At 49.5% G+C, this 16,661-nt stretch overlaps 1 protein-coding gene across 3 annotated transcripts in view; it reads right to left on the bottom strand.

Annotated features, from left to right (window-relative positions):
• The window catches only part of PLEKHA2 (pleckstrin homology domain containing A2), a 57,871-nt gene extending 42,374 nt beyond the window's left edge, over positions 1 to 15,497 (bottom strand). Inside the window, exons 1-3 of one of the 3 annotated variants that reach the window (XM_047717142.1) lie at positions 15,260 to 15,496; positions 14,816 to 14,910; positions 3,922 to 4,085 (exon numbers count right to left, since the gene is read on the bottom strand). In XM_047717142.1, coding sequence (XP_047573098.1) covers positions 3,922 to 4,062 — 141 coding nt within the window. In that variant the 5' untranslated portion in view covers positions 4,063 to 4,085; positions 14,816 to 14,910; positions 15,260 to 15,496. Of the gene's footprint in view, positions 1 to 3,921; positions 4,086 to 4,988; positions 5,018 to 14,815; positions 14,911 to 15,259 lie in introns of those variants that run through there. The other 2 variants (XM_047717143.1, XM_047717144.1) reach the window with 2 other exon arrangements.
• Positions 15,498 to 16,661: the final 1,164 nt, after the last annotated feature.

Raw genomic sequence — 16,661 nt, 5'->3', positions numbered from 1 at the left:
ACTGCCATTGCCCTCACACAGAAATACCCTCGTCTTCCCCTGCCGCTCTGCCTGGGACAGGGGAGCATAACGATCAAAGGAGGTACTGTAAGTGAAAACACATCTAACCCTATAAAATGCCCTACAAATGGAAATCACTGGTGGTAATGCTTTGTCTCACCCATCCTTCCATACCTGGATCCAGCACCAACCCCTCCAGGAACAGGGGCCCCCACTCTCCCTGCCACATTTTTTCATCATCCATCTTCTCACCTACAGCGTAAGCTCCATGAAGGTAAAGATTTGCTCTACTCACTGTGGGAGGAATGAGATACATTCACAGGATGTACTTATGCATTCAACAAATATGCGTTAAGGAATGTTTCAGGAATTAAAGGGCCGAAAGCCATGTTAAAAATCATCTAGAGTACCTATAGCCCGGAGAGGATAAATAACTTCCCTAACGTACAAAATAACTTCATGGCAGATTCTTGATCTCTTATCTCCCAGACCTAAGGACTTCCCATCTGAGGCCCCAGCTTGAGGCCCTGCATCTTTTTAGATGGGCAGCTGCAGAAGAAAACGGCAGCCCCTTCTCCTTCAACCAAACGGCTGGCATCTGGGCTGAGGAACTCAACAATAGGCTTTCTAACAAGAAAGGTGCACCGAGATTCCCTGGTGGCAAAGACTTACTGAATCCACCTCCCACAGGGTCCCGGGGATCATGCGCGCAGCTGAGCCCAGACGTCAGGAGGAGGCGAACACAGGGGAAGAGCGCAGACACTGGAGTCTCACCGACCTGGCCCCAACTCCAGCTCTATATTTAGCTCCTGAGTGACCTTGAACAAAGGTGCCAAACTTCCAGCCCCTTGCAGAGTACTTCCAGAGGGATAACAGCCCCTGAATCCCAGGATCACAGGAAGGACGTCATGAGATGCTATACATAAAGCCCTCCGCACTCAGTAAACATAACCAGCAGTTAACAGTATGTCATAGCAGTGGGAGTGGTCGTAAAACCAGGCTCCGTAAACACCAACTACCAAGTAGCTCTGACAGGCCAAGATCGGAGATGTGGGTTGAGAGAATCCCCTGCTATTAACGAAGATACTGTATCGGGCATCTCCTTTTCCCTATGAAAATTAAGATGGGCAGTGACCAAATGCAGTGCCATGTCTCTCTCCTCCAGAACAGACCAACCCCCTCAGTTTGCTTTTGGGGTTCAAACCCAATCCACGTGCTCCTGACTCTCGGCACTCTGCTTCACCTGCCTCTGCAGTTCTTCTGCTCGACGGAGGCCCAGGGGAGAGGCCCGATCCCCAGAGAGCAGCGTCGGGCTCTCTGCATTTTACAAGGACCTCCCTTCTGACAGCCTCCCCACTTGGCCCCCTTGGGGTGTTCATTCATCCAGTGAGCACACGTTGACCAAGTGCTGGACACTATGGATCAAAACCCAAGCCAGAGAAGCTCCCCACCCTCCAGGACCTCCCAGCTCTGAGCGTCCTCCAGCTCCTCTTTCTTAATCAGAGACTCCTCCCTGTAGAAGCTTTCCTGCCTCCTAAGCAACATGAAGACGATGGTCTCATTAGCAGCAATAAAGGCAGGGGAAGTGGAGTTAGAGATTGTCAGCGTCAGGATCCCAGCTCTGCCGCTTTGCTTTCTCGTTGTGTAACTGTGGGCAAATTCTTCCCCTCTCTGCCTCACCCACCTCACCTTTAGAATGAGGACAACAATACCTACCAATTAGACTTGTGAGAATGAAATGAAACCCCACCGAAGTCTTTCGAACAGTGCTTGCCACATAGTCATAAACGTTCACTAATACTATTTCACAACTTAAAAAAAGAGCCACTCTCAAATCTAGGATGGCTATTGGGCCACCAACCCAACAGAAAGCTAAGCCTACAATGGGAGGACTGAAAATGTTCGGATCTACAGCTCTGCTGCAGCAAGACTCTGCTTTTTCTGGCCAAGCCAGCTGAAATCTCTGCTTCAAGGGAAAATGTAAAGACTCTCTAGCAATGGCCACGAGTTCTATTTGGTAACTCAAACTCAAAGAAGGTTCGAGCTCTGAGAGCATCCTGAGAGCTGAGTCAGCAGGGAAGTGCAGGAGGCTCCCTAGGGAGGGTAGGACCTGCTGCAGAGGCTGATCCCAGAGATCCCAGGGAGGCAGCCCATGGCGGAGCATTCAAGGTCAGGGCGGGTTCTAGAACCAAAGAACAGTCAAATCAGTGGGCAGGACAGAGCAAGGGAAATCCCGACCACTGCCAGCTTCTGAAATCCGAGATGGTGACAATATGGCCCTGGGCGATCTGTCACTAGCAGCAAGACTCTAGGCCTGAGGCCCAGGATATGAAGGAGGGACAGCTCTCAGGGGAGATGGCTGGCAACAGTTAGTCGGGATTCCCTAAGCATGTGCACTTGGATTAAGAACAGTCCTAGCAGGAACCAGGGCAGTAAGCAAGTAAGTCAAGGAAAACTACTTGAATTACCCTAGCTGATATGACAGGTGAGTGGGAGAAGGTACACAAAGGAAGAAAAAGGGAAAGGGAATGAGTGATAAGACCCAGAGACTGTGAGTCACTCGGGGCTCACCCCTGACATGTCAGAAGCCAAGTCTACAGCAACAAAAACTTGATCCCAAGCTCCTCCAACAGTGCCACTTCCTTTCACAGCGGATCTGCTGACCCAGCTGTGGGCACCTGTACAGAGCAAAGGCAGGAGAAAATGATAGAGTAGGGCCAGAAGGCAAACCCAAAACCAAAATATTATCAGAGGCAAGCATTCCAGATGAAATCAAGGATCTAAGTGTCCATATGTAGGCTTCATCCTGCAAACCCAGCCCTTCAGATGAAAGGAATCAACAGATGGGTTATCAGAGATGTGAGGTGACACATGGGGCACAGTCCTATTTAGAGTGAAGTCTTTCCTGGAGAAGGTGACTACTGGCAGCTAACCCGAGTATGTTTTCTATGGCTATACTCTTTTCTCCCAGCCATCAAATCCGGAGGACAAAATGCCAAAGGCCTCTAGAGGTTAGTTCACAGATAATGACCTAGAGGCTCAAGGTAATCTTTTTCCACTGCTCATCTTAAAGCACAAATCCGTCCCCTGATACTCAGACTTTCCTCCTCCCAAGTCTCCCAACCAGAGCCAGATCTGAGCCCCATGACCCTCCCAGCCGCAACATGGCTGTGACACATGAACTTGACATTCGGGGCCATGCCAGTCTTTGGGGCCTCGGTCCACCAAACTGCTCCAAGGCAGTGGGAAGGAAAGAGCCAGCAGAAAAAAAAGACTTGAGACTTCCTCCCATACCAGTGACAACTCCAGGGGTCCCCAGACCCAGTAACAGAAAGTGGGGGGCCCCTGTCTTTGTGCCTGGCTGCCACAAAACGCTAGGCAAGTCACCTAATTCTGGCCATGTCCTTGATGAAGTCAATTCTAGTGTCTGAGACTCAGCTTCTCACCTGTAACACGAAGAAGCAAAACTAGGTGACCACCAAGGTCACCTCCAACCCAGGATTCTAGGACTCCCTGGTGCAGGAGACCAAAGTAGTCCAACATCTGTCCAGCTCAGGGAACCAGGCCACATTCTCTGCCAGGGAGGGGCCCCAGACTGGAAGAACAGGAGTGGCCACAAGGCCACAGTCATAACAAGGTTGGTGAAAGCAAGCAGGCCTTGCCTTGGAGCTTGGAACCAGCCAGGCCGCCTCCCCTGGCCTTCTGCGAGTGTTCAGTTCCTGAGTGCAAGAAAAGATCCTGGATCGCCAGGGTCAGGAGAGATGAGCTTCTTTTTCCTCAAGCTAGTATCTGGGATGGTTCCCTGTGTGTGTGTATGTGTTTGCTGTGCGTTTTTTCCCCTCCTCACTCTCAGTTTGATGCTGCCCACAGGAGCTGAGGCGGCTTCCCCCCACCCCACCGCCTTCCCATGCAGCCTCTCACCTGGGGGTTGTCCATGTACCAGAGAAGGCAATTGGCCTGGGTGTCCAGAATAAAGTACCTCCGCAGAAACTTGCCGCTGTTCTCATGCTCCTCGATGTCCAGAAACCCACAGATTCGGTTCTGTCGATCCACATAAGGCATTCCTGGGCTCTGCTCACATCACCCTGTGTGGCAGGAGGAAGGGAGGTGAGGATGAGCGGGGTGAAGCGCTCCCGGACTCAGGACCTGTAGAAACTTCACTCTGGCTTGACTCACCGCTGTGAGAAGCTAGACTAGCTCTCTCATCCGCCCTCCTTCCCCAGAGCACCAAATGTTCCACCCCAGCCAGACCCCGGAAATCTCCGTCAGTTCTGTTCCACACGTAGCCAGCGAAACGCGTGAGCAGGGACTCGGCTGCTTCCTGAGCTCCGCTGTGTGCTGACGAGAGCCTCTGGCAACTTTACTATGAAGGGGAAGTAAGCCTAGATCAGGGGCCTCGGTTCTAATTCCAGCTTTAGCCCCTTAGTAAGTGTGTGACTGCAAGCTATTTAATCTCTCCGCACCTCAGTTTCTGCACCTGTAAAATGGGGATAATTGTGGTACTTACACCTCCTAAGATTTTGGTGAGAATTAAGTGCCTGGCACACATTAAGCATTTCATACACATGAGGTATTATTATTGCCCGTCACAAAAGCCTTGTAAAGTAAGCCATAACCCAATTTTTTAAAGATTTTATTTATTTATTTGACAAACGGAGATCACAAGTAGGCAGAGAGGCAGGCAGAGAGAGAGGAGGAAGCAGGCTCTCCGCCAAGCAGAGAGCCCAATGCGGAGCTCAATCCCAGGACCCTGGGATCATGACCTGAGCTGAAGGCAGAGGCTTTAACCCACTGAGCCACCCAGGCGCCCCATAACCTAATTTTATACATAAAGAAACTCAGAGAAGATTTAAGCCCCAACCCAAATTCTCACATAAAACTTTGCCAGAAATTCAGTCACCAGGAGCAAACCTCCAGCTTCATGAAGGAATTAAATCTGAGGGCCACATCCCTCAGCACTAGCTTCACTTACTTTACTTTGCTGTTACCCGAAAGCCATTTATGACTGGAAGGTTGAACACTTCCACTGACTCCAAAGGGTCTCTGGTGATGAGAGACAAGCTTTACCTTCAAGCCAGCCTCCTTTCTCCTCGTGATTTCCTTCTGACTCTCTGAAGAGCCAAACAAAGGGCAGGGGCTCTATTCTCTCAAGGAGGATGAGCACTTTCCAATAAGCAACACATAGAACAGGTGGAACATGGGCCCACAAGGGTCAGAAAACACCACATGACATTCTGACTTTCAAGGACTAACACCACCCACCACTGGGCCCTACTCGACTTCAACAGGCAAAACTCACTATGACCCAAGCCCACCAAAGCCCTAAGCAAAGTGGGGAGCTGGCTGGCTTGAGGCCATGCCTGTACCACAATGCTGGGTCAGCAAGTAAGATACCAAGATGCCCCACCCAGAGCCGTCCAGGCCCAGGGCAGGCCAGTCCCACATTCCCAAAGTGTGGCGACTGGTGGCATGGTCTGTTCTCTCCCAGCTCCATGGAGGCCTGGCAGTGTAGAGAGGCTGCCCCAAGGAAAAAAGTGCCCCTTCCACTATGCGTGTGTGCGTGTGCACGCACACACAAACACACACAGGTACCAGTGAACAATGAATCCTTGATTGCAGGTTAAGATCAGGCCAGATTCCTGATGGGGACAGAGGACAGTCAGAAGGAACTGGGCCGGGGGCCCACAGCTACTTGCTGGGTAATGATGGGGGACAAAAGAATACAAATACGGGATAAAGGTGACACAGCACAGTTAAAAGGAAGGAAAGAAGTAAAAGGTGAGAAAAGTCTTCTAGCAGACACTGGGTCAAAGAGAAGAAGGCAGGAAGACTGGCGCTGGTTGGGAAGGAGCATACCCCTGAGAAAGGATGTAGCTTCCCCACTCAGAGAATCAGGGGGAAATCGGAGTCCCATGCAGAAAGGCTGGAATGACCCACGCATCCCATGCACGGTCCCATGCATAAGTGCCCTTCTGAGATGAGGGAGCTCACCCATCCCCCAAGAAAACCAGACAAATTCCCTTGATGCCAGCCCAGCTACAGAGACAGAATTTCCAGAAGTTTCAGGACCGCAGCCACTCCTGGGACATCTCTACGAGAAAGCATCTAAACTGCAGTAACCAAGCCGACTGTCTCTAGACCCAGCTGGTAAGCATGGCATCCAGCTTACTGCTGGCTTGCAAATGTTCCCTTTTCAGCCTACAGGACTAATCAGTGCCAGCCTTTCTGTCAGGTCCCAGGCTAGAGAAGGCACTGTCTACAATCCCCCAAGAGTCTACTTTCGTGGAGGGTGCTTCCCATCTCCACGGATCCCGGTTGGGGGAGAATCTTCTTGTTTCAAAAGGAAGGAGAATAAAAAGAATTCTGGTTACTTCTCCTGACTGTGGTTCTAGCCCCAGGGGAAAAAAAAAAAAAAAAGCTGCTCGGATGTCCTGGGAAGCAGCTGAGTCACGGATCTCATCAAGAATGTGGGAGGCAGGGGAGAAAGATGGGCCACAGGAGAACCAAGCATCACAGGGAAACGCTGTTATGCCTAGCCAGCCCACACAGAAGCAGTATACTCAAAAGATGGCGCACGAAACACAAACCTGACGTCCTAACCCCCAATCCTCTGTCAGTTCATTCTGACCCCACTTTTCATCTCTTGTCAGAACAGAGGCTTAGCTTTGGTACAGGGAGCCTGCTTCTCCCAATCCCCCAACCCCCCATCTCTGCTCTTCAGCCTGCCACCACCATCCTCTAAGTTCCTCTGGTTCCTCATCTTTTTCCTGGAAAGGCCCCCCCTAATCCAGTGATTTCTGCCACCCCATGCCCAACCCCAACAACTGGGTGGTGAGGGGAGAAAGAGAAGTGCTCGTAACTGAGTCATAAGGGAAGAGAAACACCTTGATGCAAGCATACACACAGTCACCCCAAACACCCCTACTAAGACCCAGGCAAAGCTCTGAACCATTCTTTCTACGTCCCTCCAATTATATAGTTTTAGCCTGTTTTCTGACTCTTTAAAACCACTTGTTATATTAAATTTCATTTTAATCCAAGTTTCACAGTGTAAAGCTACTGAGTGGAGGGTGACATAGCATGCTCTATCCCAGGACTTGTCCCCAACCCATGTCCTAAGCGCCATCCCTGACAATGACTCTCTCCCCATCTCCTGGGACAACAAGCAAGTGTTCTCGCTGAGATGCAGCATCAGGAGCTCCTGTCCCAGGCGAACCCCTTCTCCTCTGCCCTAAGAGTGTGATGAAACCTCCTGGCAAGTAACTGTGGAGTCTTCACAACATACTGGTGACAAAGAGCACAGAAGATTTGTACAGAAAAGGACCCTGGTCTACCCCACTCAGTACCCTCTTTCCAAAGTTTGCCAAACCTCCCTAGAATTTTCCATTTTTGTGTGCAGAAATCACGGTATAACAATGCTGGAGTTTTTTTTGAATTCACTCTAGCCAGTCGTTTTCATTTTTGCATGCTTTTTCATGCCCCTGTCCACATAATTGGCCTTTTTAAATTTTTAAATTATATCATAAACATGTTCCATGTTGCTACATAGTCTTTATAATCATTGCTTTTAATGGTTGCATAACATTACTGAACTGCATTTACTATAATTTACTTAACAATTTCTCTATGATTAGACAGTTAGATTATATTCAATTTTTCACTATTATAAATAATGTTATGTAAATTCTTATTTTCATGCTTTATTTCCTCTTTCACATGGAAACAGAATACACAAATTCCAAGCAATTATATGACTAGATCATAGGTAATGATCTTTTACAATTCTTGAGACCTATTTAAAAACTGCTTGCTAAAAGTATTATCTGATTACATCACAGTCAGCAATATATTGTTACAATCTCTATAATCTTGTGTACATTGAATGTTCTCATTTTCAGCTGTTGCTAGTTTTAAACATACAATGATGCCTAGTGAGGCTGAACATTTTTTCACGTTTGCTTCCTGCTTCATCTTCTTCCTGGACGTTGTAAAATGCAAATCAAATTATGTGCACATACAGTAATGCATATTCTCTCTCTCTCTCTCTCACAAACACACACACACACACACACACCCCAAACTAAACCAAAACATGGCCTCACATAATTTAAATAATTGAAGAATGTATTTTAATGAAGAGTAAAATAGAAAAGAGGAAAGTTTTATATGATTCAGATTTCTTCAGTGTATAGTTCCTAAGTATGTACTGCACTTGAAAATATGTTAAATATTTAACTTATGGTAGAAGGGAGACTGAGTAAAAAGTGAGTTTGCATTGGGTTACCCACTGATCAGCAGCAGAAAATGGATTAAATGTCAGTTAAACCAAGATTCCCAGCCAACATTTGCCAGTTAGCCAGATGAAGCTCTTGGGAAGAGTCAAGGGCTTCCCACCTTAGAATGAGGTGAAGGGCACTGGGATGTATCTGTCCAAAATGTCTCCCTGACTGCCCATTTCAATGTCTTAGCTTCCCTCATTGGAGATTTAAGCCAAGGAAAAAAAATAATAAAACTCTCCTATAGGATTTGAGGCAATTGACATTTTCATCAGGCTAATTATATAAAAGAGAGAGCTGGGACCAAGACCCAGAGGAAATATGCACCAATGGGAGACAGAGGCACTAGAGGGTCAAGAATATAAAGAGAAGATTGCTGCTTGAAACAAATGTCATCTACTTGGAAAGATGTGTTAGGATTCTTACACACCTGGGACAGGAACATGAACCTTTGTGGAAAGCAATTTGGCAATAGGTAACAAGAGAGCTAAAAAAGTTCATACCCTTTGACCCAGTAATTCTACTTCTAGGATTCCATCCAAATAAATAAACTAAGATGCAAATAAAGATTAAAATTTTTAAAAAGGCATCTCCAGTAGAATTCATAACAACAAGGTGGAAATGACCTGAATGTCCCAATGATTAGAGGATAATTAAATAAATTATGATATATTTACATAAGGAAATGTTACACGATCATTTAAAAATTATGTTTTCAAAGAATTTTAAATGAATTAAGGAGAAACTCACTCTATCATAAGTTTTTTTTAAATATGACTTACAATATGATCTCAATCCCCTAAATATTATTTTTGTATTTCCAAATACATTTGAATAGTAAAAGACTGACATACAGACACCAAAATATTGACTACAGGTTATGGGTGAAATTTTATTTGTTTCTGTATATTTTCCAAATTTTCTGAATGTTCTACAGGGAATGTGTGTTCCTTTATTCAGCAGGTGGGAGAGCTATTTAACTGCACACACACCCTGCCCCAGTGTATAAATTCTGAAGCTGAGAATAAATTTGTCAAGTCTCCAGAGTCCACAAACAAGCAAAACCTTGCCTCAATTATAGCTCTCTTGGGACTTCTTGGTGTTTCAAAGTCTCTCTCTTTTTTTTTTTTTTTTTTTAAAGTAAGCTCTATGTCTGACATAGGGCTTGAACTCACGACCCCAACATCAAGACTTGCTCCACTGACCGAGCCAGCCAGGCGCCCCAAAGTCTTAAACCTCATAAAGTATCCTCCCATCCTTCAGTATTGACCAAGAGCCAGGTACCTACCCAGAGGGCTTTGGCACTCTCCAATCTAGTGCGGTTTGTGTTTCTTACTTCTAGTTGCAACATCCTCTTAAGACAAGCTCATTCTTTCTGCTGCAGGTTTGGTTCCTTACTCTCTAGTCTTCATAAGAGGAGCCCCTGTCCTGGAGGCCCAGTCAATATTCACACCCACGTCGATCATTATATTCCTCAACTGCTATAGCGCCTAAGCCACACCATGCCCAATACTCTGGGGAAACAAGGCAGGAACACTGACCGAGACACCCAGTGGAATTTTCCTTCCTGAAATTTTGGAGACAGGGCTGGCATTTTTTAAAAATAAATGGCTGAATAGTGGAATAATAGATTTTTTTTTTTAAAGAAAAGCTTTAGAGTTATTACATCATTAATGTCTTTTTTTTTTTTTTAAGATTTTATTTTTAAGTCATCTCTACACCCATCGTGGGGGTCAAACTCACAACCCCGAGATCAAAAGTCGCATACCCCACCAACGGAGCCTGCCAGGTACTAGTAGTATAGTTTGGAGATACAGGAAAAAAATTGAGTGAAATAAGGGAGGTTCATCTGCTTGGCCATTCTGACACTTCTGAGGTAAATAAAAAGGAAAGTGATAACACAGAGATAAAGCCTGAAGTGGTACTGGCCCCATTATGAAACCATCTACTGGAACCTCTGATGGCTCAAGTACGAAAAAAGAATTAGTCCATTTTTTACATTTGGAGATTTTTCTTTCATGTTACTTTGCCTTGGCAGGACAGGGAACTTCAGGGATTTTGCTCCAGAAAAAGTCAGGAAGATGTTTCTCGGCATGTGATGGGATGCGCAGGAACCCATCTCCTGTCTTGTTACCCCGCTGGGGTTGAGGCTGGAGACAACAGCGTCCTTGGTGAGTGAGAGGGATACCCGCAGGAAATTGCTAAACTTCGACAGGAGAAAGTTTATCGGGAAATGACATCAGAGGTCTCAGAGGACTGTGATACAGCAGACAGGAACCGGGGTGTGCAGGTGAGGGGCAGCCACTCTGCTATTGCTAGAATATGCACCCACCATGTGAGCACACTTCACCCAAGTTTAAATCTGCAACATACGTAAGTGTGTAGTGTGGAGTTTCAACCACGCCAAAGGCCCAGGAAAAACCACAAGACACAGGCATAGCTATTTCAAAACACATCCTTGGGCATGGACCAAAGATTATAACTTAGAAAGTGTGGGAGCGTCTATCTCCTACTGTTACACTATCACTGCATTTTGAAAGTGTCATAAGAACAAATGCCAAATAGTCTTAAGGCAGGAGAATAATGTGAGAGAGAGCTTGTTGCCAATGGAAGTGCAGAGTGAAGAATGCAAACATTTACAGCAATGGGGAGGTTAAGAAAAGGTGCCCCCATGACACCGACAGCCCAAACCCCACTGGACCCTAGAACTTGGAGGGGAGGGCAAAAGACACTAGAGAAGGAATTTTTAAGGGGACACATTTCAGGGAAAAGGCTGGAGAAACTGAACATTGATCCACTGCAATAAAGACACCAAAAGCAACAAAAACATTTTAAACAGTCATGACCTCTCTTAACAGCGGGTTCATCTATGGTCCCAGAAAAGGTGGCAGTTGGAGGCTCAAGGCTCCACCAGAGATCACAAGCATAGACGAGCAGCCTCACCTGGTTTATAAATTAGCCTATAAACACTGAGATCTCCAACTTTCAGAATTATGGCAGTCCCCGCCCCCAAGTTGGGAAACCCAATGAATTCCGTTTCCCTGCAGGGCTTCCTAATAGGAACCCACAGCAATGATCTTCTTTTAAAACTTGACCTGCTAAAACACGGACAGCAGAAAATTGAAAAGATAACATCATGGCTTCTCCTATCTACTAACCTTTTGCAAAGTGCAGGGGGAAACTGTTAAGTGGCTTAAGTGTGTCTGTCTCAGGAGGAGGGGTGGGGGGAGGGGCTGGGTGTGGCGAGGAGGAGGTGCAGGTGACAGCTACCAGCGTGACTGCATTGGTCAAAACTCTTGCAAGAAGACGACCATGGAAAGGGCGTGCTGATTTCGGTGCCCGTCCGTGTGGCGGACTGAAGTCAAAGATAATGAGTTTTCGAGTCAGAAGCCACTGAACTCTCCTGGGATTTGCACAGTGGAGGGGAGTCACTTTACCTACTTCCAAGGTGGCTGCAAAAATTAAATGAAATAATGTATGAAAAGTGCTTAACAGGAGGTCTGGTGAAGAGGAAGCACTGGGGAAATGTTGTGACATGTGTGTGTGTGCATGTGTGGAAGCGCCTCACCAGGAGTACGTGATTATCATTAACACGACCGCAAAGCAGCTTCTTATAGGGCAGGGAGCCGCACGGCTGTCTCTACCCCTCAAATATCAATAAGCACACGTCAAGAGAAAAGGCTGGAACACTGGAATCCCTCACAGGGAGAGGCATAAACTTCCCTTACTCTTCCCTCTACTCCGAGAACCATCATAGTTTACATCTCTGAAATTCTCCAGGAGGTTGGAAAAAAAAGCAATCCGAGCACTCCCAGACTCCATGCTGGCCAGGCTATCCTGAAAGTAAGCAGAAGCCAGGCACGCAGATCAGGCTCCAGGGAAGGAACTCGCCCACTGAAGCATCCCAACGCGGAAGAACCCCTTTGCAAGTGGCACAGCGAATCCTAGCCTTTGCCCTTTAACTACGGTGTTTCTCAAGAGTGTAAAGGACAAGCAGACCTAGCGTCACACCCTCTTTATCTCAGCTGCCAGCCTCTGTGGGCAGAAAGGCACCCCACAGGGGCCAGGCTGAAAGCCTTGGGCCAGACACTGGGCAGTGTCAGGAGCTCCCGCCTCAGCAGCTCCACAACCTCCACCGTGAAAGTGTACAATTCAGCTTTCAATCCTCTACAGAAAGGAGATAAATTATAAAGCCAAAAGGTTGGATGGGCTTAAAAGCAGGGGTCAGGGGGATGTGAGGGCAGAGCAACCCAAGATTCAGAACAAAGGTCAACAGAGTCTTCCAGTTACAGTCCCACTGCACCAACCACAGGCCTCCTAAGAACAGGAAGGAAGGGACCCCATCCCTCCCACCTCTCAGCTGCCCTATCTCCCCACCCTGTCCAATTCCCTGGCTCAGTGATGGGCTTATACTGGGCAGGGCTAGGATTCTTCTCTCCCCATAGGCTGTCACACTATAATATTTGCTCTGCTTCCTTCCTTTCCAAAGCCTAACAGATTAGATTGCAGGAGTCCTATCCAGCTTACTAAGACAGATGGAAAACCGAAAGCAAGGCAACTCAAACTGCTCAGGGTAGAAAGAAAAGGCGGGGCAGTCCAATGTGCCAGCACGTAGACCCTCTTTTCCAAGCCCTGGGTCCACCTGCCTCATGAAGAACACAGGAAATCAATGAAGTACCAGCTAGATGCACACCATGAAAACCGTGATCCTGCTATCTGGGTCTTCATAGCATTCCAGCACTTTCAGGAAACACCCAGCAAGCAAGCAAGAGAGCTGGTTGTTCAGGAGGATTTGACTGACAGAGCCAATGCTTCTCCCTTCCCACTTCTGCAGATTTTCTCCATAAGTAGGCACCAACCAAAACCTACATGTCTTCAGGATTTATTGTAACCTTAGTAAAATATAGAGCTCAATGCGGTTCAGCTCACTAGGAAGACAAGATGGGACATGCAGGCCCTACTTCCTTTTACAGAAGAGAAAAGAAAGCACCAATAAGGGAAAAGAAGGGCTTGCAAACTCTACCCAAGAGCAGGTGGTTTGCAAATCAATACCCAGGTGATCACCCTCATCTGTAAGGTGAGCAAGGCGCCCATCATGAACTAGCTGAAATACCACCAGGGGTGCCACAGACACTTTGTAAAAAGTGGGGCTTACAAAAGGGAGACAAGGTCTAAAAGCAACATCCAGAGGAAACCCGCATGCACCAGCTCAGTGAACCGGATTTCTATATGCTTGGGGTACTGCCACACTGCTCCTTGCCCTTCCATCCGGACAGATGCCAACAATCTGTGTACCTGCAGCCATTCATTCATTCATTCTCCCCTTCAACAAATACCTGCCTAACACCTAGGCGATGTCCTACATCACAGTGGCCATACAGTCTAGACTACAAGCTAGACTTTTGCTATGCCAAAAGTCATTACTCTCAAGCGGCACACAAGGAAAAGAGAAATAGCTGAAATGATGGCGCTTTCCAAAAAGCCTCTCCTGGTTTCTTAAAGCATGCCGGATCTGTATTTTAGCAATCCACTTTGTGTCTGAGGCACTCGTGGACAGCCTGTGTCTGCCATCGGATGTAAGCTCCCTGAAGACAGAGGCTGGCCTTACTTCATCACTGCCTTTCACATCCTTGTTATCCATGACATGTCAACCGAATGCAACTGTGGAACAGAAAACAAACCCTCCTATTCTCTCCAGACCTTTGGTTTCACCGTTTCTGAAGGCTTTGCCACCAAACAAAGAAAAACGATGGAGCTCCAAAAAGGAAAAGAAAGGGGACTAAGATATATTAAGAACATGAGTACAATTTTGGAACTTCAGCCCAAGTGCAACCACCGCTCAGCGGGCTGAGAGCCACAGCTGGCATCCTGGTAGAACGCTTTTCCCCTCCCTCTTTTCTGCTTCTCACGCTCCTCTGGAAAACCCCATTTGAAGTCCTAAAGAAAGAAAAGAGGAGGAGCGGGAGAAGGAGTTAGAAGGGGAAGATTCAGCTAGAACCCAAACTCACGAAGAAGGAAGGAAACCTTAGGCGAAAGGCTGGGTAGGGGGGAGGGTTGGCCTCGGGGGAGGAGATGTGTGAGGCCCCAGTGGAGGTGGCCACGCCGCGCCTCCTCTCTGGAGGTGCCTGTACACTTCTTCCTGCACGGCCTCTTCTGCCCCTTTTCTTCCCTTCTTCTTCTTTTTTTTTTTTTTAATCTATTTATTTTTTGCTTTTTTGTTAGTTTGATGAAGTAACAGTCTTCAGAACTAGAGCAGAAAAGGGAAGCGTGTAAGGTGAGGAAGAAGTTGGTGAGAGCGAAGACAGCTCTCTCAAGGGTGCTTTCCCAATCTGGCACCGAACCTGCGTTTTAGGACAGTTTTCCTACAAGTCACCCCCCACCCCCAGCTCGGAGTTCCAGAAGCCCCAAGGGCCCGGTCTGCACCCAGGGGAAAAGAAGGGATCTGCCTAGGGGAGCCCTGTAGGCCTGTCACGTAGTAAGGTTAACAGGGGAAGAGGAAAACGAGGCTCCATGGCCCAATCCGAGCCCGAGGGACTTGCCTGGGACGCTCTCCGCTCTCCTCCCCTACCCGCAGCCCGGGCAGTCGTCGCGAGGCCGGTGCTCCAGCGCCAGAACCCGCAGCGAAGTTTCGCTGCTGCAAACGTGAGAAAATGCAGCTCAGCAGAACACCCGCCCCCCGCTCCCGCGGCCCCACCCCCGCAGCCCGACCCCTGGCGGTGGCGACCTTGGCCACCCCGGACGCTCCAGAAGACTGGAGGAGGGGCTGCCCTCCGGGATTTCCCGGGGGCTACGGGAGGCGCCCAGGGGCTGCGGCGACCTTTCCCTTCGCCGTCCGCCGCCAGGGCAGGCGCACCCGGCCCCGCCTGCGCGCCCTCGGCGCCCCCGCCCGGGCTCCCCTGCTCCCTCTGCTCCCCAGCCTCGCCTGCCCCCGCACGCCCCTCCGCGCCTCGCTGCGCCCGGACCCGCGAGGGCGCCCCACTTACCCCGCCGTGCGGCGGCCGGGGCTCGGGCAGGGTGGGTTACATCGGGGTGGGACGCGCGTCTCCGGCCGGCCGGGCCGCCGCTCTCGGGGGATTTCTTTATCTCGCCGCCAAACTCTCGGTGCTTCTCGCTCCTCTCGCTCTCCTCCCCGCACCCCCACCCCTCCTTCTCTCTTGTCTCTCGGCTCTTTTTTCCGGGTTAATTACGTTTCGCATTAAAGCAAAACCCAGCCCCGGATGTGAGTACAATGCTCCGCCGAGCCCGCCGGGGGAGGAGAGGGGTGCCGGGGCGCCGCGGGGTGGGAGGGGGCGCGGCCGGGCGCCGCGGGCTGCGCGGAGGAGGCGGGGGCGGGGCGCCCGGGAGGCTGCCCCGGTGGCGGCGGGCCAGGCGCGGGCCCGGACCACCTCGCCGGCGTCGGCGGCCGCGCAGGTGGGACTGGGGCCGCCGAGACTGCCGCGCGGAGGAGGCCCGCCTCGGACGCCGGGCCGGGCAGCAGGTGTCCGCGGCCGGAAAGGGGCCCGGGGCTGAGGGCATCCTGGAGCGAGGGAGGCGAGCCGGAGCGCGGGCTCCCTCTTGAAGCCCATTTCTGTTTCCCAGAGCCCCACCCAGCGACTTCAGCCGGGCCTCCCTCGGGTCCTGAGCCCTTGGCCTTTCTAGGGCCGCGGGGTAAAAGTTCAGGGTTGGGGTCTGAAGAAGGAACGTTTTTCAGGGGTTGTCGTCAATGTGCCAGAAGAGTCCGCGGGCGCCGGACGTTTTAACGAGGGGTAGAGGGACTTTCTCAGTGTGACGCAAAGACGCCTTTCCTGCGCTCAGGGCAGAGGGTGCGCTGGAAAAAAATGGGAAACGGACAAGCATACATGAAGTAAATAATGCCAAGGGGGACCTAAGAGAATTACTGCGTGCCGGGGCAGCCCCTGCAGGATCTCGTTCGGATTCACACAGCAACCGAACGGGTATCAAGCCCGTTCACGATGAAGAAACCGAGACTCAGAGACGTTAAGTAATTTGCCCTGGGTCCCACAGTCAGTCAATGGCAGGTCTGTCAGGTTCTGAGGCCGGCCTCCCACGTGTGGAGATAATTTAAATATCCATAAAGTCAGCCACAAAACCTCCGAAACAGGGACGCATAGTGGATTCACCAGTGGGATGGAGGACGGAGAGATGCTGTGTCTGGGGACTCTGACGCAAATGTCTTGAGGCTTTGAGGGACAGGAGGACAAAGGAAGATGCTTGGGGCTCTAGGACTGGGACTGGCTGTGTGAGAGTGATGGAAACGCTGTTCCAAATCCCACTATTGTCGGGGAAAGGCACGCTAAAAAGTCTCCAGGACCTGAGGCAACACAGCTGGGGATTAGGGGACCGTGAGCACCGAGGGGGGCAGCAGGACGACACGCTGCGTGCAGC

This window comes from Lutra lutra, chromosome 2 (genome assembly GCF_902655055.1).
Source record: "Lutra lutra chromosome 2, mLutLut1.2, whole genome shotgun sequence".
NCBI lineage: Eukaryota > Metazoa > Chordata > Mammalia > Carnivora > Mustelidae > Lutra > Lutra lutra.
This window is presented reverse-complemented; position numbering and strand designations above follow the sequence as displayed.